We start from the raw sequence: 25,621 nt of genomic DNA, 5'->3' as shown, positions 1-25,621 counted from the left end.
ATGAAAAGGCCAAATTCCTCCTGGGTTTTGCCGGGGAAAGGGGCCCTGGATGGGAAACGCTCCCGGAGCCGTGTGAAACCCCTTAAAATCCCTGATAACCCCCTAAAAAACTGTAAACCTGTTAAAAGCACTCTTTAACTCATTTAAACCCCCTTAAAAATCCTCTTTAACCCATTTAAACCCCCATTAAACACCTAAACCCCCTCACTTTTAAAATCCCCTTAACCCCCCCTAAAAATCCCTAAATAAAATCCTTAAAAAACATTAAACCCTAAAAAATAACTTAAAACCCCTTTAAAGCCCCTAACCCCTCTTACAAACCCTGATAACTCCTTAAAAAAAACTTAAAATTCCTAAAAACCCCCAAAACTTTAAACCTCCTTAACTCCCTGTTAATGTCCCTCCAAACCTTTAAAACACCTTAAAAAAAACCTTTAAAACCCTCTTACAATCCTTTAAATGCCCATAAAACCCTTAAAATCTAGAGGAAACCCCCTCTCTTTGCCCCCCAAATTCCCTCAATCTCTGTGAACCAGTGGGAAAACACAATATTCTAGAAAACCAAAAAGCACATATTTTTATTCAAAACCCCACAAAAATCCCCATAAATCCATGAAAAAAAGGGGGAAAATATCTGAGCTGTGTTTTTTTTTATTTCCCCCTTTTTTTCTCTCCCAAACCTGACACGACCTTTAATTTCTCGCAATAAATATACAAAAATAGAATAAATTAGGTTAAAAAATACAAGGCAACACTGGCAGATCAGCGTTAAAGGGGAAAAAAAACCACCCAAAAACCCGGTGGGAGAGGAATAAATAGGGAGAAAAAAAGCAAAAATAAATCAGTTTTGGGACTGAGCCCTTTTTTTCTTGAAATGTGGGGGAAAAATAATAAGAAAAATCCCTCCCCCAGTTCCAAACAAGCTTGAAATTCCATTTTTTAGGGGGGAGGGAAGGGGTAGCACCCGTTTCATCCCCAGGCATGGGGACAACATCAATAACACTATAAAAAAACCCTTAATAATTACAGAAATAATAAATAAACCCCTCGGGGAGGAGGGGGGGGTTCACGTGGCGTTCGGGGGGTTTGGGGTCACCCCGGGGCCCCCCCAGCCCCCGCCTGCTCCTGCAGCCCCAGCAGGCTGTAGGTGATGCGCTTCTGGTGGCCCGGCAGCCGCACCCCGATCCGCTTGATGTCCCTGGGAAACGGGAACAGGGGAACACGGAGTCAGGAGTGGGGGAACGGGGCTGGGGGGGCTGGAGCTGGAAATGGGAACAGGGGAACACGGAGTCAGGAGTGGGGGAACGGGGCTGGGGGGGCTGGAGCTGGAAATGGGAACAGGGGAACATGGAGTCAGGAGTGGGGGAACGGGGCTGGGGGGGCTGGAGCCAGCCACGGCCACACCCTGGGCTTGGGGGGACCCAGGAGCAGCGTCCTGGGGGTGGGGATGGATGGGGGACATGGCTCATCTCAAGGGATGGATGGATGGACATGGATCATCCTGAGGGATGGATGGATGGATGGATGGATGGATGGATGGATGGATGGACACAGCTCATCCCGAGGGATGGATGGATGGATGGACATAGCTAACCCCAAGGGATGGGTGGATATGGCTCATCCCGAGGGATGGATGGACATGGCTCATCCTGGGGGATGGATGGACATGGCTCATCCTGGGGGATGGATGGATGGATGGATGGATGGATGGATATGGCTCATCCTGAGGGTGGGATGGATGGATGGACGGACACGGCTCATCCCAAGGAATGGATGGACATGGCTCATCCCAAGGGACGGATGGACGGATACAGCTCATCCCGGCCTCTCCAGCCAAGGAACATCTAATTTTATCCCGTCCCTCAGGCCACCAAGGCCACAGAAGCGGTTTCCGTTCCCAGCACATCCCTGTCCCTCGGGAGTTGGAGGGGAGGGTTGGGGACAGTGTGGGGACACATCCTAGGGACAGCAGGGGAGTGGTGTGGGGACAGTCTGGGAATATCAAGGGGACAGCAGGGGGACAGGGACTCACTCGCTGGTCATCTGCAGGACCTTCTCGATGGTGCTGTAGCCCGAGGCCATGAAGGTCTCGGTGTACTGGGGCATGCGGATGGACTCCAGCCACTCCGGGACCGAGCGGAACGGGACGCCCTCGGAGCCGCTGGTGCTGGGCAGCCGGATGGACACCCTGCAGAGAGGGCAGAAAAATGATGCAAAAATTAGAAAGATGCAAAAAAAGTGGTGCAGAAATGCAAGGCTGGAAAAGTGACGGGCGTAAAAAAAACCCAGAAAGGCGTAAAAATGATGCAGAGAGGAAACGATGCAAAAAATGATGGAGGAATGGAGGGGTATAAAAAATTTATGTGACAATGGAAGGTGCAAAAAACTGTGAAAATGGGAGGCTGCAAAAAACGATGCAGAAAGGCGAGGACACAAAAATATTGCAGAAATGAAACAATGCAAAAAATGATGCAGGAATGGAAAGGTGCAAAAATGGTGCAGGAATGAAAGGGAGGCAAATAGAGATGTGAAAATGGAAGGATGGAAAAATAACACAGGGTTGAAAATATGCAAAAATAACTTGAAAATGGAATGATGAGAAATTCTGTGGAAATGGAAAGGTGAAAAAAATAATGCAGAAAACTGGAACGATGCAAAAATAGTGTTGAAATGAAATTATGCAAAAAATGATGTGGAAGTGGAAGGTTAAAACAATGATGCAGAAATGGAAGGATGCAAAAAATTATATGAAAATGGAAGGATGGAAAAACAATGCAGAATTGGGAAGATGCCAAAAAATAAATGTAAAAATGAGATAATGAATTATGATGCAGAAAATGAAACACTGCAAAGAGTGGAAACGTGAAAATGGGGAAATATCAAAAAATGATGCAGAAATGGAGATGTCAGAAGCAATGTGGGAGTGCAGAGATGCAAAATCCAACACGAGAGTGCAAAATGCAAAGATGAAAACAAAATTATGCAAAAAAATGACAGAAGACGCAAAGATGTGCAAGAATCAGAGAATGCCAGGCTGGTTTGGTTGGAAGGGACCTTAAAGCTCATCCCATCCCACCCCTGCCATGGGCAGGGAACCTTCCACTGTCCCAGGCTGCTCCAAGCCCTGTCCAACCTGGCCTTGGACACTGCCAGGGATCCAGGGGCAGCCACAGCTGCTCTGGGCAACTGCCCCCTTCCCTCTTCTTGCCCCCCACCCCATCCTGGCGCTCCCCGCACTCACCGAGGGTCGAAATCTGCCAGTGCCTTGAGGGACTCGGGGGCGCGGATGAGTTTGTCGAGGATGCTGACGATGTCGGTGAATTTGGGGCGCCGGCAGCGCTCCTGCTGCCAGCACTGCATCATCAGCTGGTAGATGGCCGAGGGACAGTCCAGCGGCGCCGGGAGGCGGAAGCCCTCGTTGATGGCCTTCATCACCTGTGAGGAGGAGGAGGAGGAGGAGAAGGGTCAGGGATGGTCCCCCCAGAAAAGGTGTTCATTCACAGAATCCCAGAATGGTTTGGGTTAAAGGACTTTAAAGCTCATCTCATTGCAGCCCCTGCCCTGGGCAGGGACACCTTCTGCTGTCCCAGGTTGATCCCAGCCTTGTCCCACCTGGCCTGGAACGTCTCCCAAAACACTGGTGATGGTGGAGGGTGGGCACTCACCTCGTGGTTGGAGAGCTCCCAGTAGGGCCGCTCGCCGTAGGACATCACCTCCCACATGACGATGCCGTAGCTCCAGACGTCGCTGGCAGAGGTGAACTTGCGGTAGGAGATGGCTTCGGGTGCTGTCCAACGGATCGGGATCTTCCCGCCCTACAGCAACATTGGGGTCAACCCTGCACCCCCAAAAATCCACCTCACCGTGTTCAACCACCCCAACATGGCCACCGTGATGGACAATCACCCCAACAAAACCAATCGTGCCCTCACCTCGGCCAGCCACCCTTCCATGGCCAAGCAGCCACCCCTCCCTGGCCACCGCCCCGCCGCAGTGACACTCACGCTGGTGGTGTAGGTGGCTTCAGGGTCATCTTCCAGCACCCTTGAGAGCCCGAAATCGGACACTTTGCACACCAGGTTGCTGTTCACCAGGATGTTCCTGGCAGCCAGGTCCCGATGGACGTAATTCATGTTGGCCAAGTACTTCATGCCAGCAGCAATGCCCCTCAACATCCCCACCAGCTGGATGACGCCAAATTCGCCCTCTTTTTCCTGGGAAAATAGGAGAATCCAGCCTGGAATCCACCTGTTGTCTCACCTCCTCTGGTGGGTGTTGGACGTTTCACCACCCCGTGGTTGTTCCCACCACGTGTCACCTACCCTCAGGAATTTATCCAGTGCCCCATTCTCCATGTACTCCGTGATGATCATGAAGGGCTTGTCTGTACAAAAGAAAGCCCCCAAAATAGGTAAAAATACAAAAAAATATCCCTCCAATCCCCCCAAAAAAGTGACCCCCCTAAAATCCCTAAACCTCCCACAAGCCCTCCCAAAATTCTTAAATCCCCAAATGCCCAATGCCCCTCAAAAAACCCCAACCACCCCCAAAAACCCAAACCATCCCAATTCCCCCAAAAACCCCAGACCCCTGACTCCCCCAAAATCAGCTCTATTAAACATTCTCAGAACAACAAAAAAGATTTGAGCCCCTTACAGACTCCAATAAAGCACAACAGCCAAAACCCCAAAATAACTCCCCCAACTCCTCCAAAAATCCCCTAACCTCCCTGTAAAACCTTCCAAATAAACCTGAATTCCCTCCCCAAAAAAATCCCCAACCTCATCCCCCAAATTCCCCTTTGCGCTGTTGCTCTATAGAAACACCCTGTTTTTGTATCACTTTTTTGGGGGTGTTTTGCTGGGAAATTGGAGTGGTTTTTTTGGGGGGGACGGACAGGACATAGAGGCCACTCACACTTGGAGACGACGCCCTCGAGGCGGATGATGTTGTGGTGGCAGAACTGTCCCATGATGGTGGCCTCGCTCAGGAAGTCCACGCGCTGCTTCTCCGTGTACCCCACCTTCAACGTCTTGATGGCCACCGGCACCTCCTTCCGGCCGCGCTTCAGGGTGCCCTTGTACACCTCCCCAAATTCACCTGCTCCGAAAAACGTGGGCACCCTTAGCCCCCCTGTCCCACCCCGATTTCGGGGTGTCTCTGGGGGGACAACGCCACGCACCGGCACCGATGACCTTCTGGCGGGTGATGAAGGATGGAGGGATCTCGGTGGTGAACTTGAGCATGGCTTGGTTGGGGTCTTCGTAAGTGTGGGGGTCAACGTAGGTCTTGAGGGGCTTCAGCTGGTCTGAGGGTGTCAAGGAGGGGGTCAGCACCCCTGTCACACCCCCCTGCCCATCCCTGTTGTCCCCACTTTCCCATGGTTCACCTGACTTGGAGAAGTAGACGTCCTCGGCGGATTGGCGTGGCTGTGACCTCCTCCTCCTGCAGAAAAGGAGCATTTAGTCCCAGAAGATCATCCATCACCCATATTTGGTGGTGGGACAACAACATTTTGGGGTTTTCTGGGGGTCTCGGGGGGCGGGGGGTTTGTCCCCTTACCGCCGGAGGACGTAGAGGAGAATGACCAAGAGGAGGACGACGAAGACGACGCCAGCGATGCTGCCAGCGATGACGGTGGTCGATGCCATGGCCTCGGAACCTGCGGGGACCGCCCAGGTGAGCCCTGCACCCCCTGGAGCCCCCAGCCCTCGCTCCCAACACCCCCTGGAGCCCCCACCCTGCACTTCTGACACCCCCTGGAGCCCCCAGCCCTCGCTCCCAACACCCCCTGGAGCCCCCACCCCGCACTCCTGACACCCTCAGCCTCTCCTCACCCTCAGGCAGGGTCTCGAACTCATGCTGGGGGCTGAAGGCCCCGTGGCCGTCGGCGGTGAGAGCCTGGACCCGAACCACGTAGGCGGTGCCTGGGGACAGTTTGGGCAGGGTGACAGAGGTGCCCTCGCAGCGCAGCACCGAGTAGCTGTTCTCATCCACCTGGGGACACGGCAGGGTGACGTTAGGGTGACGTGCAGGGACCAGTGGCAAGGGTGGGGCAAAGATGGAGGTGATGTGGGGGATGTGACATGGATGGGGCAGGGATAGAGGTGACGTGGATGGGGAGGTGACAGGGATGGAGCAGGGATGGGGAGGTGACAGGGATGGGGAGGTGACAGGGATGGGGAGGTGATGTGGGTCAGGGCAAGGATGGAGGGTTGATGTGGATGGAGATTGCACTGACAGAGGTGACACAGCTGTGGGCAAGGATGGAGGTGACACGGATGGAGGTGACACGGATGGAGGTGACACGGATGGAGGTGACACGGATGGAGGTGACACGGATGGAGGGGTGGGTTTGAAGGTTTCAGCCTGTGTCACCTTCTTGCTGTAAGTGACCTCGTACTTCCAGACCCGACTCTGCTGCCGCAGTGGCACCGGCCAGGACAGGACCAGGCTGGTGGCCGTCCGTCCATCCAGGCTCACCGATGTCACCCGGGGGGGCTCTGCCGTGGGGACACAAAGGGACGTCACTGAGGCGTTCCCACAGGGGACAGGGTCACCACAGATGTGTCCCCACCAAGGAGGGAAGGTGTGGGAGCTGCCAGTGTCCCCTCACCTGTCTGGTTGACGCTGATGGTGGCGCTGGCCACGCTGCGCTGGTGGCTGGAGGGGGACACCCCGTTGCGGGCCTCCACGGTGAAGGTGTAGTTGACGTGCGGCTCCAGGTCGGTGACAGTGACCTCCGTCCCCGTGAGCCCCCGGGGGGGCTGTGAGAACCGGACCCCCCCGTCGCAGGGCCGGCACTCGCCGCTCTCGGGCCAGCACTGCTCGCAGGTGACGCTGTAGGTGACGTCCTCACGGCCACCGGGGTCAGCAGGGGGGGCCCAGCGCAGCTGCACCGCGGCCCCCAGCCCCAGGGCTGTGACAGCCTGGGGGGGCGAGGGAGGACCTGCGGGGGACACAGGGCAGGGTAAGGGGACAGGGCGGTGCCGTGTCACCTCAGCGAGGTGACACTGCGGTGTCCCCCCTCCGGAGGTGACTTACGGGTGCAGGGATGCTCCGGGGGGTCCTCAGGGGCCCGGAAAAATCCATCCTCGCACGGGCAGGCAGCGGCGGCAGCCGGGGCGGGAAGGGTGTGGGGGGGACAGGGCTGGCAGTCCCCCGAGGACACTGCAGCCTTGAAGGTGCCAGGGGGACAAGCTGGGGGGGACACACAGAGTGACACTCATGAGATCACAAATCCTGCTCGCCATCCATTGGATCAGCACCTGGCAGGTGGCAGGGAAGCACCTTCAAGCACCCAGTGAGGAGTTCAGGGGGGTTCGCCTCATTTTCCTGCTTATTTATTATTGGGGAGCCCCCCCAAAACCACCCCCTCCTGGCTGAGCCCTGTTGCACTCACTGTGTGAGTGATGCTGCAGGGGAATGATCCAGGATAGGGAATTTTGGGTCCAACATCTCATTTCTCCAGCTCAAATGGAGAATTTTAGGGTATTTAATCTTATATTGCAGCTGCTACTTTATTGGGATCCCCCCAGCCCACCCTTCACCTGTCTGAGCTCTTACTACACTGGTGATGCTGAAAGATGAGGATTCAGGGCTGGGAATTTTGGAGCCAAAACCTCATTTCTCCAACTCTAAATTGGGAATTTTTAGGGCATTTCACCTCATTTTTGCAGTCACTGCCCCACCCTTCTCCCAGCTGAGCCCTTCCACACTCCACTCAAGGCTGAGGATCCAGAACTGGGAATTTTGGGGCCAATCCTCTTCCCTCCCACCCCGCCCCAGGCACTCACTAAGATGCCCCATCCTCAGACACCCCCTCAGCTTAGCCCAGTCCATACCTTGGCAGGTGTCTCCCAGGCTCTGGAAGCCAGCCCGGCACAGGCACTCCCCGATGGGCACGAGCCACTCGCCGTCGGCGTTGCAGTGCAGGGCCGGCGCCTGCTCGGCCACCGCCTCGGCCACGCACGAGCCCCGCACCTCGGCCAAGGTCTGTGAGTCGGCGCCGGCCACGGTCTCCGGGAACCGCGCCATGCCCCGCACCACGGCCGGGCACCGCTTGTAGTAGACGCGCACGGAGAGCAGCGCCACGCAGGCGCCCAGGTCCTGGAAGGCCAGGTAGAAGCCTTTCCTGCGGAGCGGCCCCACCGACCGCACCTCCACGTTGAGCTTCACGTTGCGGGCGGCGAAATCCTCCTGCACGGTGATCTCGTCCGGAGCGATGGTGTCGATCTTCCTGAACTGCCGCTTCTGGAAGTTGGTGCCGTAATCCACGTCGGACTCGGCGTAGTAGAGGTTGAAGGTCTCCTTGCAGGAGCCGCCGCCGGCCATGGGGAAGCTGTTGCAGTCACGCACGGTGAACTGCAGCTCGATGAAGATGCGCTGGGCCACGCCGCGGTAGATCCAGTTGGTGCGGAGCCAGTTCTCCTGCTCGCCCTCCATGACGTTGCACACGGAGTAAATGTAGATCAGGGAGTCGTTGAGGACGTTCTGCAGCTGGTCCCACTGTCCCCGGAGACAGAAACGGGGCTATGGCGGGGAACTGAGGCACTGTCCCCAGGGATGGGCTCGTCCCCATCTCGTTCCCCCTGTCCACATCCCCATGTGTCCCCAGACACATCCCAGAGGTGTCCAACCCCAAGGATGTCCCCATGTCCATCCCCATGGATGTTCCTGGTCCCATGGAGGGCCCCAGCCCAATTCCAGTTTAGGTCTCCATCCCCATGGGTGTCGGGTGTCCCTGTCCCCATGCCCATAGAGATCCTCATGACTGTGGGATGTTCCTGTGGAGGTCCCTCCCTGTGGATGCTCTTGTCCCCATTCCCATGGATGCCCCCTGGCCCATCCCCATGGATGTCTCTATTCCCAAGGAGGTCCCCATTCTCCATCCCCATGGATGTCCTCATCCCCATTCCTGTGGAGGTCCCCAAAGATGTCCTTGTCCCCATCCCCATGGAGAGGTCCCCATTCCCAATCCCGGATCCATGGGTGCTCACCCCTTTTCCGTAGGGATGGGTGAGCCAGCCCAGCTCCCCGTGTGCTTTGGCGAAGTCCAGCAGCACCACTGTGGGAGAGGAGAGAGGACAGGGACATCAGCAGATGCCACCAGGACCCAGGGATGGCCCCGGGACCTGCAGGTGCCACCAACACACCCCTCTGGCCCTTGGATGCCTGTCCCCCAGATGTGCAAACACTCCTGGGACCCACAGATGTCCCCAAAATTCATGGATGCCGTGGGCACCCACGGATATCCCTGGGACCTGTGTGTCCATCCCCAGATATCCCACCAGGACCCCTGGATGTCCTGGGCACTCACAGATATCCCTGGAACCCACAGATGCCAGGAGGTTCCATGGATGTCCTCAAGACCCATGGACCCACCCCCTTCCCACAGACGTCTCCAGGACCTCCAAACAGTCCCAGGCCCCAGCGGTGTCCCCTGGACCCACCGATCCCCCCGTTCCCGGCAGACTCCGCTGGACGAAGCCCCCCGGGGCCGCCCCCAGAGGCGGGGAAGCCGCGGGGCCCGGCGGGACCTGCCCTGGCACGCCGAGGGCGGCGGCCGGATCCAGCGCCGAGAGAGGAAGAAGAGGAAGAGGAGGAAGAGGAGGGAGCGGGGCCCCCCGGTGAATCACCCCCCAGGAATGTGCCCGGACGCCAGGGTTCAGCGGCGAGATGGGTCCGGCGGGACGGGGCAATTTCGGGACGGATGGGCCCCCCCAGCTCCCACGGCTGAGCACGGACGGGCTCGTGCGTGTCCCGGGAGGATCATGTCTGGGAGGGACCCCAAAACCTGCCTGGGGGGAACCCCAGAATCTGCCTTGGGGGGACGCGGATGGCTGCAGCGTCCCCCCCGCGCCGTGCCCGGGGTCAGGAAGGATGCTGGGGCGGATATCCCGGTTTTCCTGAGGCTGGAAATCCCCCCCGCGAGCCTCCGGAGAGCGGAAAGCTGCCGGAGCCAGGGCCGGAGCGGGCGGGGGTTCCCTGCCGGTGCCCCCGGGGCTGGCTCTGGGGACAGTCCCGGGGCTGGGGCTGCTCCAGGGGCGCAGCAGCCGCGGGAGCTCCCGGGACAGCGCCGGGGCCGCAGCCCCGTCCCGGGAGTCACCTGTACCCACCGCCGCCACCACCACCGTCATCATCATCATCATCAAATTCTCCGTCGCCTTCGTCACCCGGCCACGGCCGCCCCCACCACCCCCAGCGCCACCCCCGCGCTCCGGAGCGGCACCCCCGTCCCAATCCCATTCCAGCTGCAGCGTTGTCCCAGTCCCCTGCCCTGCCCTAACCCCGTCCCGATCCCAATCTTTGTCTGAATGCGAATCCCATCCCATTCCCAAAGCGAACCCCAATCCCATCCCCTCCACAATCTCATCCCCATCTCAATCTTAACGAGAATCTCAATCCCAAAATGAATCCCATCCCCTCTCCATCCTCATCTCCTCTTTAATCTCAATCTGAACCCCAGCCATAATCCCAAAATTGATCCCATCCCAGTCCCAATCCTGCTCCATTCCCTCCTCTTTAACTGCCTCCCACCTCAGCTCACCCCAAATCCCACTGGATCTCACCGAGGGGAACCAATCCCCCCAAAATCCCCAAATCCCACCACTTTCCCTTTCCCCCCACGCACTTTTAAAACCTTAAATCCCAACATTCCCTCCCGGGAAAACAGCACTTTGGGAACACACCCCAAATCCCACAGCTGCCACAGGGTCACCCCCTCTGCTGTACCCCCAGCACTTCCAAAAATCCTCCTTTTAGGGTTTTTTACCCCGTTTTAGTTTTTATGGAGTCTTTTCCATCCCAGCCTCTGATTTATTTGCGTTTGGGGCTGGATTCTTCCACCTTACCCTTGAAAAGTGACGGATTAAAGCCGTCAGAGTTTATAGAAACTCAATACTAAAAAAATTCCAGGTATACACGTAAAAGTGAATTTCCCCCTTTTCTTCTGCTCAACCCTCCCAAACTAAGCCCCAAAACCACTGGGGGAAGGGTTGTGAGGTGGAGGCCGAGACGCTGCTTGTTTGTTCCCAGCAATTTTTTGGGATTTTCCTGACATTGTTTTCCAGCTCTCCGGCCGGATCCTACCCGACCCTGCACCACCCAAGGGAAACGCTCCATTTTAAGGTGATTTTCCCCTTTTTAGGGGGTTTATTTTTTAATCCCCCCCTCCTTCACCCCTCTGCCAGCCTCTTTTGGGGGCTCCCGGCAGGGCTCGGCTCCGATGCATCAGTTGGACGCTCGGCATGGGAAAAGTTGCTCCAAACTCTTGGGTTTCCCCTAATTTTTGCTTTTTTTCTCCCCATTTAAATTTCTCCTTTATTCTAGTTGGCCCCCCATTTTAGCTAGCCCCCCTGTATTTTTTACCCTCATACAACTTTTTAAACTCCTTACTTTAACTTTCGCCCCTTAATTTAACTTTTCCCCTTTTAATTTGAACTTTTTCGCCCTCATTTCAACTTTTCCCCTAATTTTAACCTTTTCCCCCCAAAAAACGCGCTCCGGCACCTGCGGCTTCCCCACCGCACCCCAAACTGGTGGGGAGGGAAGGGGGAATCCCACATCACCCTTTACCCTCAGAGCGCTCCCAAACTCCTCAGCTCCCCCCAAGCCACCCGAATTTACCCCAAAACCACCCCACCCTTGGAGGTGCCCGCAATAAAGGAGTTTCGGGGTGCTCCCCCCCTAAAAAAACAAAGTGGGGGACTCACCTTCCTCGGCGGCCAGGGGGCTGAGGGCGGTGAGGAGGAGGAGGGTGAGGGCCGGGGGGCTGCCCGCCATGGCGGGGCGGTTTTGGGGGGTCCCGGGCGCGCCCCACGAGCGGCGGCCCCGCGGGGAGTGCGGGGGGTGTGGGGTGCGGGGCCGCGCGCCCGCTCCTGTTCATTCATGCCCCGCTGACGTCACCGGCCACGCCCGCTCTTAAAGGCGCAGGAGCCGCTCCCAGTACGCACCAGTACGGCACTGGGAGGGGGCGGGCCCCAGGGTGGGACGCGGCCGGGTGGAGGGGAGGGGGGGTGTGGGAGCCCTCTCAAGGTGGGGAACGGCCCTGGAGGGGGTTCGGGGGTCCCAAAGCCTCGCGGGGACCCCCCGGGGCCGGCCCCGAAGGGGTGAACGAGTCCCCCCTCCCGCCCCCTCCCCTTTCATTCATGAATCGGCGTGGGAAGGGCGGGGGGGCGGCAGCCAATGGCCGCAGGGGGCGGGGCCACGCGGTTACTACCGGCCACGCCCCCCACCCACCAGTTCGATTTTGGGGGTTCGGGGGGGCTGCCCGGCCCCCTCGGGCCCCAGCGCCTCAAATCCTCAGCACCACCGTCCTCATGATCCCGCAGCACCCCAAATCCCACAGCACCCCAAATCCTGCATCACCCACAGCACCCTAAATCCCACAGCACCCCAAATCCCACAGCACCCCAAATCCTGTATCACCCAGCACCCTAAATCCCACAGCACCCCAAATCCCACCACCCACAGCACCCCAAATCCCACAGCACGCCAAATCCCACCACCCACAGCACCCCAAATCCCACAGCACCCCAAATCCTGTATCACTCAGCACCCTAAATCCCATAGCACCTCAAATCCCACAGCATCATAAATCTCATCACCCACGGCACCCCAAATCCCACAGCACCCCAAATCCCACAGCACCCCAAATCCCATCACCCACGGCACCCCAAATTTCATCACCACAGCACCCTAAATCCCACAATAGCATAAATCCCATCACCCATGGCGCCCCAAATCCCACCGCACCCCCAACCACTGCAGCACCCACAGCACCCCAATCCCTTCACCTCTAGCACCACAAGTCCCCAGGACCCCAAAGCAACTCAAATCCCACAGCACTCTAAATGCTGCACCCCTGTTCCCATAATCCCTCTGCAGCCACATCCCCCAACATCCCACAGCACCCAAAACCCCCAGGATCCACAACACCCCAAATCTGCCAATAGGCCCAGCACCCCATTCAACGATCCCATTGAAACCCAACCCCCCGGCACCTGCAGCACCCCAAATCTGCAGCACCCTCATTCCATGATCCCACTGAAATTCAAATCCCCCAGCACCTGCAGCACCCCAAATCCTGCAGCACCCGCCTCCTGATGATCCCATTGCACCCCACATCCCCCAGTACTCCCAAATCTTCATTACCCCAAATCCCCAGTACCCGTCACCCCAAACCCCCACCCCCAGATCGGACAAGTCGGGCCACCCAGGATCTTTTTTCATAGAAAATCGCTGATTTTAACAAAAGAACGCCTTTATCCCTCCCACGCCCACAACCCCCCCCACAAGAGGGGGTTCATGTGGGGGTGTCCCCCGTGTCCCCCGGGGTGACGCCGGCGGTCACTTGGTCGCGCCGCCAGAGCTCCTCGACCAGAGCGTCCAGGACGGGGGCGACCCGGGCCAGCCCCGCCCGCGCCCCGCCGGCCCCCGCGGTGCCCCCCGCCCGCAGCACCCGCAGCCCCTGCGTCCCCTCGAAGGCCCGCACGTCCCCTTCCGTCACGGCCGCGTGTGCGACCAGGTCGAATCTGGGGTGGGGAGGGGACACGGGGTCAAGGGAAACAGCAATGCCTCGGAAAATCCCCCAAAAGCACCCCAGGTTCATCGGGACTCGTGAACCCATCGGTGTAACCAGGTGGGAGTGTTCTCTGCCCGCCCAGGGACTGAGTGGTTGGAAATCTGGGGGTGCAAACCTGATTGTGGGGGGGACACGGGGTCCAAGGGAGACACCAACACCCGGAAAAATCCCCGCAAAAACGCCTAAAGAGAAATGGGGAATGTGAGTCCATTGGTGCAATGAAGTGTTGCATGTTCTCGGCCTGCTGAGATAACAAGTGCTGAGAAATCTGGGGGTGCAAACCTGACTGTGGGGGGGGACACAGGGTCAAGGGAGACCCAGAAAATCCCCCCAAATCCCCCTGAAAATAAGTGGGAGCTGTGACCCAAAGAACCGCTCCCAAATCCCCTAAAAATCAATGGGAGTTGAGGACCCATCGGTGTATTCACGTTCTCAGCCCAACAAGGTACTGAGTGGTTTGAAATCTGGGGGTGCAAACCTGACTGGGGGGGGACACAGGGTCAAGGGAGACACCAACACCCTGAAAATCTCCTTTAGGGCAGCAAAACCTCCTAAAAATAAGCAGGCGCTGTGAACCCATCAGTGTCATGATTTGCGCACAGTCTCAGCCTGCAGACACACCAAATGCTGAGAGATCTGGGGGTGCGAACCCATTTTGGGGTGGAGGGGGGGGGATCAAGGAACACCTAAAAAAAACCAAAACCCCGATAAAATCAGCAGGGGTCGGGAATCCATCGGTGCAATGAGGCGTGCCCGTTCTTAGCGCCTGTGATGCCAAGCGCTGAGAGCCCCGGGGGTGCAATGCCCCCGCCATGGGGTGACTTTTGGGGACCCCTCGAAAGGATACTTGGTGCCCACGACCACCCTGACGAGGTGGCGGTCCTCGGGGCCCAGCACGCGGCCCATGAGCGCCGGCAGCTCCTCGAAGGACGCGCGGTCCGTGAAGGAGAACAGGAACAGGGCGGCGTCCGCCTCCTCCTTACAGGCCTGGGCACGGGACACCCCTCACCGCGGGGTCCTGGGGGTGTCCCCCGCCCCAGAGCGCGTCCCCCACCCCAAAACGCGTCCCCCGCTCACGGGCAGCAGGTGCTCGAACTTCCGGAGCGCTCCGTCCCCGCAGTCCCAGAGGTGCAGCTGGAACAGGACCGGGCGGCCGCTGCCGCGGGGCTTGGCCGGCCAGAACACCGTGGTGGCCTCGATGCCTGCGGGGACAGCGGGACTGTCACCCCCAGGCCCGCCCCTGGCCGTACCAGGGTCTCGAGGTGGCCGAGGTGGCCTCGATGCCTGCGGGGACAGCGGGACTGTCACCCCGGCTCCCCCCCGGCCGTACCCAGGGTCTCGTGGTGGGCGGGGGGCGCGGGGGTCCCCCCCAGCCAGGCCACCAGCGCTGTCTTGCCGACGCCGCTCCTGCCCGCCAGGAAGAGTTTGTAGGTGACAGTGGGGACAGCCAGCGCGGGCGGCAGCGCCGGGCGCTCCAGCAGACCTGGGGAGGGGCTCAGGGTCATTGTGGGGGCTGAGACCCCGGCTGGGGGGCGCGGGGGGGGCACGCACCGAACACTCTGCGCTGGTTCTTGTGCAGGATGGAGTCCAGGTAGGGGCGGCCGGCGGGGGACAGGAGCCAGCCCGGCTCCAGCGCCCGGTCCTGCTCTGCCATGGGCCCCCGAACCTGGGGGGGGACAGGGAGGAGCCCCCCTTCCCCCATGGGGTCACTGCATCCGCAGCTTTGGCGTCCCCTTCTGACCCCACCCCACGGTCCAGGCACCCTCCCGAGGGTGCCTAAATCCTCCATCGGGTCCCTAAAACACCGCCCTGCATCCCAGCATCCACCCATGCATCCCCAAAACCACCCCTGGGGTCCCTGACACCCCTCTGTGGGGTGCCTCACTCCCTTCCATGGGGTCTGTGCCCTCCCTATGGAGTCCCTGCGTCCTCCCATGGGGTCGCTAACCCCTCTCTGGGGTCCCAAAGCCCTCTCTGAGGTCCCTGCGCCCCTCCATGGGGTCCCAGCACCCTCCCATGGGTTCCTGGCCCCACCATGGGGGTCTCTGTGCCCCCCTGCCAGCCCAGTACCCCATCACAGTCCCCCCACCCCTGGGGTCCCTGCCCCCCTCAGTGTCCCTCATCCTCCCAGAGGGCCCCTCACAGCCCCACACGGAGTCCCTGCCACCCCCGCGGGGTCTGTGCTGCCCCCGTGCCCCCACAGCATTTCGAAGGGGGAGGACCCATCCCCCTGTCCCCCCCCCGGACCCGCTGCCCCCCAAACCCCCCCCCATGTCTTGCCCCCCACACCAATTTTCCCGCGCGGGCCCTTTAAGACGCGGCCCCGCCGCTCACCTGAGGCCGCTTCCGCCTCGCCGTTACGTCACGAAAAGGGGCGGGGCGCCGTGAAGACCACGCCCGATTACAGCTGCGCGTGCGCGGTGACCTGTGGGGACACGTGCAGTGACCCTGCGGATTTTGGGGGGTCCCCATCCCAAATTACTGACACTGGAATGATCTGGGGGTCTCCATCCCCAGTTTCCAGCACTGGCGGGATCTGGCGTTCCCAACGGCCAGTTTTCCCAAGTTTTGGAGCCCTCACTCATCCATCACTGACACTGGAATGCTTTGGGGTCCAGCATCTCCCACACTGGCAGGACTTGGAGTCCCAGTTGCCAGCCGCAGCAGGCCCTAAGATCCCCACCCCCAATTCCCATCTCCAGCAGGCTGTGGGATCCCCAGTTCCCAGCACTGGCAGGATTTGGAGTCCTCAAATCACAAATTTTCAGCCTCAACTGGCTTTGGGGCCCCTATCCCAAATTTCCAGCCCCAACAACAGGTTTTGAGGTTCCCAATTCCCAGCTCTGGGAGGCTTTGGCATCCCCAGTTACCATCTCCAGCAGTCTTTGGGATCCCCATTCCGAATTTCCATCCCTAACAGGATTTGGTGTGCCCAGTTCCCAGTGCTGAGAGCCTTTGGGTCCCCGTCCCTAATTCCCAACCCTGGCAGGACCTGGGGTCCACAATTTCCAGCACAGGCAGGACCTGGGTTCCCCATCCCCAGTTCCCAGCCCTGGAAGGTTTTGGGGTCCCCATCTCAAAACAGGGTTTGGGATCCCTGAATTCCCAGCTCCAACAGGCTTTGGGAGCCCCAGTTTCCAACCCCAACAGGCTTTGGGGTCCCCATCCCCAATTTGTGGCTCCAAGAGGCTTCAGTGTCCCCAGTTCCCTCTATCCCCTTTGCCTCCCTCTACTGTTCCAACATCCCCTTGCACAAGTATTTCCCTTCTCTTACCCAAAAAGATCCCAAATCCCCCCTTTCATCCCCAAACTTGTGGCAGCGCAGCAGGAACTTCCCCTCCAGGTCACTCCCACCCTTCCCCTCCCCAAAAGCACCAACCATCCGTTTCTTTTCCTTTTTATTTGTTAAACCACTAAAAATTCGTCGGGAAGGGGGGGGAGGGACCCCCATGAACCCCCCCAAAGTGTACACAAGATTTTAAATATCACCGGAATCGCTTCCCATTCCTGCGCTCGGCCCGGGAGTGGCGGGGGGGACACCTGAGTCGCGGGGGGGGACACCTCGCTCACAGCACCAGCAGCTCCCGCCGGATTCGGGGACAGGGACCCAAATTTGGGATGAATCTCTCTGAAGGGCACAGAACATGCGTCTCCCGGCGGGGAATCACCCCGAGAGCGGGGCAGGATGTAAACTGGGAGAGCAGCCCTGGAGGGATGCTCCGCAGGGAGAAGGACATCAAGGCGCCATCCATCCCCGGCTTTGACTCTTCTTTGGGGACGGATGACAGAAAACATGCAAGGGGGACGTGGGGATCGATGCCGAAGCCTCGACTGCCTTCCCCGCGGCCACGTGTGGAGAAGGAAAATTCCACAGCTCACCCGAGGTGCTCCTGAGGTCTGGGGATTTTTTGGGAGGAAAGAATTGCATTTTGCTTTCCCTTAGGACAAACCAAATAATTCTGGGATGAACGGGACAGGTGGGATTCGACGAGGGATTTATTTACAGAGGTGGAAACGCCGCGGGTGAAGCAAATCCCTCCCCATCCCCACGCGGCTGGGATGGGATTTAAGGCTCCGACCGGCAAAAAGCTCAGTGGGAATGGAGAGCAAAAATTCAGGGAAGAGGGGACCACGTCATGGCGCTGCCGGCTTGGGAAGGGCTCCCTGGTTTTAGGGTGCTGGAGGTGGTTGACCAAAACCTGGCAGAATCCGCCCCGTTTCCCCCCCATGGAGGGGACAGGGAAGGAGGGGGTTGTCCCAGAAGGACGCTCAGGTTCAATCCCTTCGGATTTGGATTTAATCTTTGCGGAAGGAGGCACGTGCAAAGATGAGGTGAAGTTACTGCATCGAGGCTGCCCTCACATTTACCACTATCTGTCCTTTTCCCTGGAAAACCCACCCTGCTCCCGGGCTCCAAGGGGCTGCTTCGGCCTTGAACGGGATTGGGCCGTTGAATGAAATGAAATCTTTAAGTCCAGAAGGGAACTGGCAGCCAAATATCTCAGTTTTGGGGGAATAATGGGATTTTCAGAGTACTTTTGCTAGTCAGAGGGGATCAGGGCTGATCCCGAAGCCTGATCCAGCAGGGTAGGGAGAGGTGGGATGCTAACAATCAAGATTTTTGGCATTTTGACACAAAAAAATGTCCTTTCCTCCTTCTTTTGGTCCTGCCTGGAGGACAGGGACGAGAGTGGCAGGTGAGAGGCAAAATAAAAAGGCATCGTGTTTGTGTCGAGCAAAGGTTGGCAGCGCTGGGAGATTCCCAGAGGGATATTGCTGTTTTCCTGACGGAGTCAAGCATGGAATTAATCAAGCTAACAGCCTCCTGCCCGCTGCAATTTGGGTTATTCCTATAAAACCACTTCTACTCACAACCCACGAGGATTTTCGGAGAGACTGAGACTCGCAAACACTTGGAGAATGAACCCAGGAGGATCCTGGCTGGCAGAATTCCCTGGCTGCTCACCCCGAATCCTCAGATCCTCGGGTCCTTCCCCGCCTGTAAACACGACTTGCTCGCCTGGGGTCTTACTGGGAACTGCCGGGGCAGCGCTGGAGGGTTTGCTTGGACTTTTATTGGTTTCCTGCTCCCTAATTCACAGTTTGAACGCCTGCGTGTCGGGAAGGGGCTGGGGAAGGAGGAGGAAGAGCCGCAGGGATGGAGGGACGGGCGGCGGGCGGGGGCCGCATTATCTCTTTGCTCGCACAAAGTACAAGGCATTTGTTTTGGGGTAATATTTGACGTTTTGTTTCTTGTCCATCAGGCCACCGAATATGATCAGCTCCCCTCGGCCTTGCACCACCGTGTGTAAACTGGTCTCGGGCGGCCCCACCACGGAGCTGCTGTTGAACACTTTCCACTTGACTCGTCCCTGCTCCTTGGTGTCCTTAATGTCCAGCACGTACATCTGCATGGGTTTGCAGTTCATGCTCTGGTACAGCGGCTTGCCCACGTTCAGCGACTGCGGCGGGTGGTGCCCGAGGCGCCGGGCGATGGGGGGCAGCGAGTGCCCCTCGCCCTGGGTGCCACTCGGCCGCGTGGAGCCCGGCTCGGCACCCGGGGACCCCGGGGACGAGGCCAGGGGAGGGCTCAGCGCGGCCGAGGCCGAGGCGGCTTTGGAGGAGAGGGCTTTGACGGCCTCGAGGCTGCGGCGGAGCGCGCCGGGGGACACGGCCCCGGGCAGGGCGGCGTGGGGCGGGGTGTGGATGCCGTTGGTGTGCTCCGGGGGGTTCCGCGTGCCCGCTGTCCTGCCCTCCGCGCCGTCCAGCTGGCACAGGAGGGACGTGGGCTTCTGCTCCCAGCCCAGCTCCACGGAGGCCAGGCGCAGATCCCTCTGCTCCGGCAGCGAGCCCCGGCGCGGCGCCAGGGCCAGCCCCACCTTGAGGTCGAATCCCTCAGCGGCCGAGGGGGTGCTGGGGGACAGGGCCTGCACGGGGCTGTCCAGGGAGGCCCCGCCGGCCGGCGCCGCTCCGGGCGACACGGTGCCGCCGTTGAGCACCGGGGAACTGTCCCCTCTGGCTGGGGACAGGCTGCCCTCCCGTGAGCCTGACGGCGTCTGCCTGCGGGGCCGCAGGGTGCCCCAGCGGCCGTTGACGCAGGGAGCCTCGTCCGTGTTCCTGACGGGGGACTGGGAGCGGAATTCCCGCGTCTCGGGCACCAGGGCGGGCGGCGTGGCGCTGATGGGAGACGGGCGGGAGTTGAGGCTGGGGCTCAGCGGGGCTCTGCCGCTGGGAGCTTGGCTGAAGACCACGACACACTGTCCCACCTGTGGGAGAGCAGGGAACAGGCATCAGGAGGAGCCTTGGTGCTGGGGAGAAGCGGTTACAGAGCATTTTGGGCAGGGAATAAAGAGGGAGGGATGTGTGTGAGGGAGCAGGGACCCCGCTGTGTCCATACCCTGCAGGCGGGATGGCACCACAGCTCCGGGGCTCCGTGGTCCTCGTTCTCCACCTTGAGCGGCTGCCACGTCCAGGGGTTGGCCTGCATGTGCAGCAACCAGGCGTCTTTGAACAGCTGGGGAGGGAAGGGTCACATTCAGGAGTCCGGGCTGGCATTCAGGAGCCCAGCTGAGATTCAAGAGCCCAGGCTGAGTTTTAGGAGCCCAGGCTGAGATTCAGCCCAGTTTACTTCTGGGCTCAGCTCATCAGGGCCATGGTGGGAGCAGTGCTTTGCTGCTGCAGACAGAGGATGCTGACCCAGAGCAGGAGCTGATCCCCCATGAGTGACTACACCCCACTATGGCCATGGATAAATCCCTTCATTGCCATCTGCTATCCCAGTACAAACTCAGGGCTCATCCTGACGAGCTTCAGTGAACCCAGGGAGCTGCTCAGAGAGCTCCTGGGGTGATTTGTATTAATTAAAGCAGCTCCAGCAACAGCTAAACAGCTTCTCTGGAAAATCTACCAGGTGGGTGCCCAGATTTGAAGAATGAAATGCCACCAACGTGCAGAGTCCCCCCCATCCCAAATCCAGCCCCCAGGTGCCAGGGGGATGGTGATGTCCCTGCTCCCTCAGGTACTCACTGCATTGGGACCCCCACAGCCTCCAAGGATTAAAATGGTCTCGTTGTCTATCACGATCTGGAGGGGACAGAAGAGAGTTTCAGCCTGGGAAGGATTTTTGGCCTGGCCTCCAAGGGCAGACAGAGGCAGGTTCTCGCTGCATGGGTGTTGCTGGGTTCTGAGTGCCCCGGGATGAGGAGTGGAGCTGGTTTTGCTGGGCCTGGGACAGAGCGGGATGCAGGGCTCATCCAACCCCTTGTCCCAAACCAGTTCCTCTCTCCAAGGAGAACAATCATCCTTCCCAAAGCACCAAAGCCCTGACACTCCTCTGCAAAAAAAGGCAAGGGGGAAGAATTATTTGGGAGGGCAGGTGCTGGCAGCAGTGTCTGAGCAGTGCTGCTGCTGGGCGAGGGATCCCCGCGGGCTCCTTTCCCAAGGCATGGAAAGGCACGCTCCAGCACGAGCCAGCCGAGCCCTGCTGGGTGCCCTGTGGGACCAGCCACACTCTGGGAATCACTGACCATCCCACATGGGGACAGCTGCCTCAGGCCAGGTGACAGCCATGAGCTCCCTGCCCTGGGCAGGGGCTGCCGGAGCCGTGCTTGGAGCGGGAGCGATCCCGAGTCAATCCCAGGATTGGGAGAGAGGAGCAGTCACAAGGGCCCGGAGCCAAACCCGGCTGTGCTGCCTCTCCACTGATCTGAGGTGCCACGGGGCATGAGTGGGGGAAAGCAGGGATGGGTTCATTAGGGCTCTGAGTCACTGGGGGAGAGGGCCTGGCGGGCAAGGGCTCCACAGATAACTTGGGAATGAATGAACCTGTGCAGAGCTGTCTGCAGCTGGGAGTGAGGCTGTGCCTGGCCTCCCTCTGGCTGAGCTCACCTGGGACTGGCCCCCACGAGGGTGAGGGCTGGGCCCCGAGATGCTGGGCTTGGACCAAGCCCACTGCTCCAGATCCAGCACCCAGACGTCGTTGCTCCTGCAGGGATGAGACAACATGGGCTGAGGATACAACCAGGGACATGGAACTCAGGCTCAGGGCTGGGTTTTATGGCAAAAATTTGGATTTTTGCAGGCTAGAGCTTTGGGATTTGCTGCAAGAGGCGAAGGGTGTGCTAAGGCAGCAGGCAGACCCCAAAATCCTCCAAAAAATTCATCATGGGGGACCCCAAGACCATCCCAAGCCCCTCGTGGCTCAGAGGGGTGCTTGTCAGACACTCTGACCCCAAACTTACATCTGTCGGGATCCAAGGGAGCCCCCAAAAACGATCATTTTGTCTTCGATGACACAGGAGGAGTGTCCTGCCATGGGAGGGGGGCCATGGGTGGTCATGATGCAGTTCCACCTGGGAAGAGAGGCAGGAACACATGCCCCAGAGAAGGAAAATGTTGGATGAAAGGCCAAACAAAAAATCCCAGTGGCCTGCAAATTCCTCAAGAACATGTCAAGGGGGAAAACCACAGGGAAAACCTCCAAATATCCAAATAGCAACGAAACTAATTAGAAATCCCAATGTGCTAAACATTTTTAAGGCATGACCAAGTCTAATGGCCAAGTTAGGAACAGCTCCCCTTCCAATTAAGTTTGCCTCAAATTCTTTCCAAGAGAATTGGAAATCTTAATTACAGAGTTGTAACAACACTGCCCAAAGTGCACTGGATAATTGATACTTTGGAGGATGAAAAGTTTTCAGTGCAAGAGGAGCAGGAACTGTCTCTTTGATACAGCATTCTCCTTCTCACACACACCATCAGTGAAAAAGCTGGGTCTAAAATCAGCCAAATGGTGTTTAAAGGGAAAAGGAAAATTCCTGCCAGCTCCATGGACACTGCTGGATGCTCCAGTCCTGGAGCTGTAAAGGCAGAGGTTGAAATGATGGAGAAATCTGATTTATCACATCTCCCTGAGGGAGCTGAATTTTGGATCATCACTAAAAACAAGACCTCCAGCACTTCAAGCTTATCTCAGAAACACCTCAGTGCTCCCAGCCAAAGTGATAAGGCATTTAAAACACCCAGGTTTCCCATCTGGATGGGGATGCTCAGGCAGCCTGGAATATTTAGGTACAAGTCCAGAACTATATGGAAGCAACAGCACCCACGAGCTGCTTGGCAGCACCCTGTCCTCAGCTCTGCTGTGCTTGTGTGGCTTTTTTTTTTTGTTTCAGAAAGAGCATTAGAGACACACCTGGGAAACCGGGACCACGCACAGCTTCCCAGGCATTCCTCCAGCTGCATTCCAGAGCCATTTCTCCGGGATCAAAGCCTGCTCTTACCAGTTTTTGGAGGGGGAGTACGTGTGGATCTCATCGAAGAACCTCTCGGGCTGGTGCAGGGGGTAAGGGCTCGGCCGGGTCCACCCCCCAAAAAGCACCAGCAAGTCCTTGTAGACCACCAGCGTGGCCCCAGCCTTGGGAGAGGGGTAGGAACCTGGCAGGGAGGGAGGAGAAGTTAGGAAAACCACGTTTGAGCACAAGCCCCCAACTCTGCATCGTGTCTTCCTCAAGTGTCACAATGTGGAGACTCCACCTCTCTGAAAAAATGAAAATAACAGGGAAAAAAAAAAAAAAAGAAAAAAAGAAAAAAAGGCAAAATTAGAACTGGGAGCCTGGGAAGAAAACTCCTGCCAATTTATGTCATGGTAATTAGTAGGAGCCTGAAAGCACATCTCAAACACAGCAAAACATCTGTCACTCACTGGCAGGAAATTGCTGGTTTTCCAGCTATCCCTCCAAATTATTGCTTTAGCGCCGAATAAAAGCAATAATTACCTCCAAATACCTCCTAACGTCTCTCCCAGAGGAGGGAGGGAGAAGGGAGACAATTCCAAGGCACCCAGAGTGGCTCGTGCAGATGTGTGGGGTGCTCACAAGTGGCAGCACTCACTGAACCCCAGGTTTGAGAGGGAAGCCCTGAACGCTCTGGCTGTGAATGAAGTCATTCCTCGAGTCTGCAGGATACAGTTCTGCTCTAAAAATCGTGGAAAACCTTTTTGTGTGGCCTGTTTGAGGTTCAAAGGGCTCTACAGGGGTGAGGGGCCTCCTGAGGATGACCTGCACAAGGACCAGGTGACCTCCTGGCCTTGGTGCCGTGGGGATTTGCTGTGCTCAGATGATTCTGTGGATCCTGAGGGCTTTCCTGAGCTCACCTCTCAACCTACTGCTGCTCCTGTGGCCCCCAGCCACCACATCCCTGAGAAGCTGTGGCTGCTCCATCCCTGGAAGCATCCAAGGCCAGGCTGGATGGGACTTGGAGCAACCTGATCCAGTGGAAGGCGTGCCTGCCCATGGCAGGGGGTGGAATAGGATGAACTTTAAGGTCCCTTCCAACCCAAACCATTCTGGGATTTTATGTTTCTTAACCCGCTTAGAGCAGGAGCAGCCTCAATGCAGGAACCTTGTTGGCAAGAGCAACTACCAAAGGATTCGATTGCTTTGAATTTGTGTTGGGAAATCGGCCACGATCTGCTGCAAAAGCCCAATCCCTGCCTGGCCCTGGAGCCAGAGGTGCTGTGTCTGTGTCACCACCCTGCTGATGTGTGAGGTGCTGAGCTGCATCCCAGGAACAGCTAAAGCCTCTGAAGCCCAGCTGACTCTGAGCATCCTCCTTCCCACGGTGGCCACCAGCACCCAGCACATTGCTCCACCTCCACAGCCGCCCTTTCCAGTTAATCCTGGAATGCCCAGCCCAGCCTCACGGCTCTGAGCCTGGCTCCAGGAGCAGGGCAGCTCAAGGGCACGGCTCACATGTGGCCACCTCTCCGAAACAGCCGATGCTCCCACCTGGCCCCTGTCCCCTGCCCTGTCCCAGCAGGACTCAGAGACACAATTTTAGCAGGGAATGACACCCAGAACAGACTATTTTTAAAAGAAACCAGAGCAGCTATTTTAGGATGCTACAGCTGAGGGAAGCAATTCCATCGTGATGGGTTCCAGGTGCGGAGGGAAGAGCCCAGCAGAAAGCAGCCCCTGGCCTGATGCAGAGATGGCCATGGCGTCCCTGAGCCCTTCCCCAGGGACAGAGTGTTCTGCTGCCCTCAGCCTCGTGGAGATGAGGGAAAAATGGGAATAAAGCTCTGCAGAAGCACTTAATGCAAGGTAACGTATAGCCAGAGCTGTACCAAGGTCTCCGTGAGGACAAGATGCCAGTGAAGGTCACATTTGGTTACTCCTTGTTCCTGAATTCCAGTTTTCCTGGCTCGTTCCATGTGTGCAATTCATTAACCCACACCAGCAGGCTTCCAGCCTAAATAATTCCCTGGCAGTGCAGAAAGTTTTTCTCCTAAGCCTGGCACCACAATAAAACATTTGTACCCGAGCTGGTGAATCCCAGCTGGGTGATATCACCAGGGATGCCACAAGGTGCTGGGGTTAAATTGGGTTATTTTTAACCAAAAGGGGCAGCTAGAGTCATTCCAGGATGGAAAAACATTGGCACCTTGCTTGGAAAGGTCTGGGATGGAGCAGTGAGGAAAGTCACCCTCCCACTGCTGTAACCTGAAGGTCAACCCCAGCCTCAGCCAAGGAGACAATTCCCAAGTGAGTCAATGCCGTGCAAACAGCCCAGGGCAGAGGCCAGCCCCGGTTTTTCAGGAAGCTTTGCCTGTTATTGGACATTGTATGGATGTAAATGAGCTGAGTTTCATTCTGCAACGCAGGAAAACTCTGCATTTTACAAGTCAAAGAAGTGCTGGCCTCTCAAAGCCTCTTCAACAGCAAAACTGGGATATCTGTGGATGCTCTCCACAAATGAGATGCACCACAAGCATCTCTAGGACCTTGTGCTGGAGCAGGAATGTGTGGAAATTTGGAGAACTAATGCTGCTTATCCCTAAAGCAGGGGAGAGCTGCTGGGTGCTGGGTCCTTGGGAAGGGCAGGAACGTCCCAAGGGAGCTGCTGGAACGGGAAGGCAGCGGCAGCTCTGTGAGCTCAGGACTCAGGCATGCGGAGCAGCCCAGCACAGAGGGACATCAAAGGGACCGAGGACCTGCTCGAAGTCCAGCCCTCTGGAGGATGTGGGAGGTGGGAGCG

At 57.9% G+C, this 25,621-nt stretch overlaps 2 protein-coding genes across 6 annotated transcripts in view; both read right to left on the bottom strand.

Moving 5' to 3' along the window:
• Window positions 1–551: 551 nt before the first annotated feature.
• On the bottom strand, window positions 552–15,968 carry EPHA2 (EPH receptor A2). 3 transcript variants are annotated; one of them, XM_053997516.1, is made up of 21 exons: window positions 15,920–15,968; window positions 15,137–15,277; window positions 14,916–15,068; window positions 14,663–14,787; window positions 13,701–13,767; window positions 9,000–9,067; window positions 7,845–8,508; window positions 7,045–7,200; window positions 6,617–6,949; window positions 6,379–6,503; window positions 5,838–5,997; window positions 5,563–5,662; window positions 5,390–5,445; window positions 5,183–5,308; window positions 4,918–5,100; window positions 4,323–4,384; window positions 4,005–4,214; window positions 3,666–3,815; window positions 3,242–3,435; window positions 2,033–2,188; window positions 552–1,198 (listed from the first exon to the last, which is right to left on the bottom strand). In XM_053997516.1, the coding sequence occupies exons 2-21, from the start codon at window positions 15,237–15,239 to the stop codon at window positions 1,093–1,095; spliced, it is 3,297 nt and encodes a 1,098-aa protein (XP_053853491.1). In that variant the 5' UTR covers window positions 15,240–15,277; window positions 15,920–15,968; the 3' UTR covers window positions 552–1,092. The 3 variants fall into 3 exon arrangements, with proteins under 3 accessions (XP_053853491.1, XP_053853489.1, XP_053853490.1); XM_053997514.1 differs by lacking the exon at window positions 15,920–15,968 and having other exon boundaries at window positions 15,137–15,481; XM_053997515.1 differs by lacking the exon at window positions 15,920–15,968 and having other exon boundaries at window positions 6,397–6,503; window positions 15,137–15,481.
• Window positions 15,969–16,970: 1,002 nt separating this feature from the next.
• The window catches only part of FBXO42 (F-box protein 42), a 45,219-nt gene continuing 36,568 nt past the window's right edge, over window positions 16,971–25,621 (bottom strand). For all 3 annotated transcript variants that reach the window (XM_053997553.1, XM_053997554.1, XM_053997555.1), the window contains exons 5-10: window positions 22,867–23,020; window positions 21,826–21,936; window positions 21,473–21,569; window positions 20,612–20,668; window positions 19,983–20,099; window positions 16,971–19,851 (exon numbers count right to left, since the gene is read on the bottom strand). In XM_053997553.1, the coding sequence (XP_053853528.1) occupies window positions 18,775–19,851; window positions 19,983–20,099; window positions 20,612–20,668; window positions 21,473–21,569; window positions 21,826–21,936; window positions 22,867–23,020 (1,613 nt within the window). In that variant the 3' untranslated portion in view covers window positions 16,971–18,774. The remainder of the gene's footprint in view (window positions 19,852–19,982; window positions 20,100–20,611; window positions 20,669–21,472; window positions 21,570–21,825; window positions 21,937–22,866; window positions 23,021–25,621) is intronic.

The sequence above is a fragment of the Vidua macroura genome, chromosome 23, assembly GCF_024509145.1.
Source record: "Vidua macroura isolate BioBank_ID:100142 chromosome 23, ASM2450914v1, whole genome shotgun sequence".
Lineage (NCBI taxonomy): Eukaryota > Metazoa > Chordata > Aves > Passeriformes > Viduidae > Vidua > Vidua macroura.
The sequence above is the reverse complement of the archived record's forward strand: the minus strand, read 5'-3'. Positions and strand labels throughout refer to the sequence as shown.

Coding starts and splice junctions, on each gene's coding strand:
- EPHA2 (XM_053997514.1), bottom strand. CDS start 15,416: ATGGGTGGATGCTGGGATGCAGGGCGGTGTTTTAGGGACCCGATGGAG. Junction 5,998..6,378: donor AGGTCACTTACAGCAAGAAG/GTGACACAGGCT, acceptor CCGTGTCCCCAG/GTGGATGAGAACAGCTACTC. Junction 2,189..3,241: donor CTGGCAGATTTCGACCCTCG/GTGAGTGCGGGG, acceptor CCCTCTCTGCAG/GGTGTCCATCCGGCTGCCCA.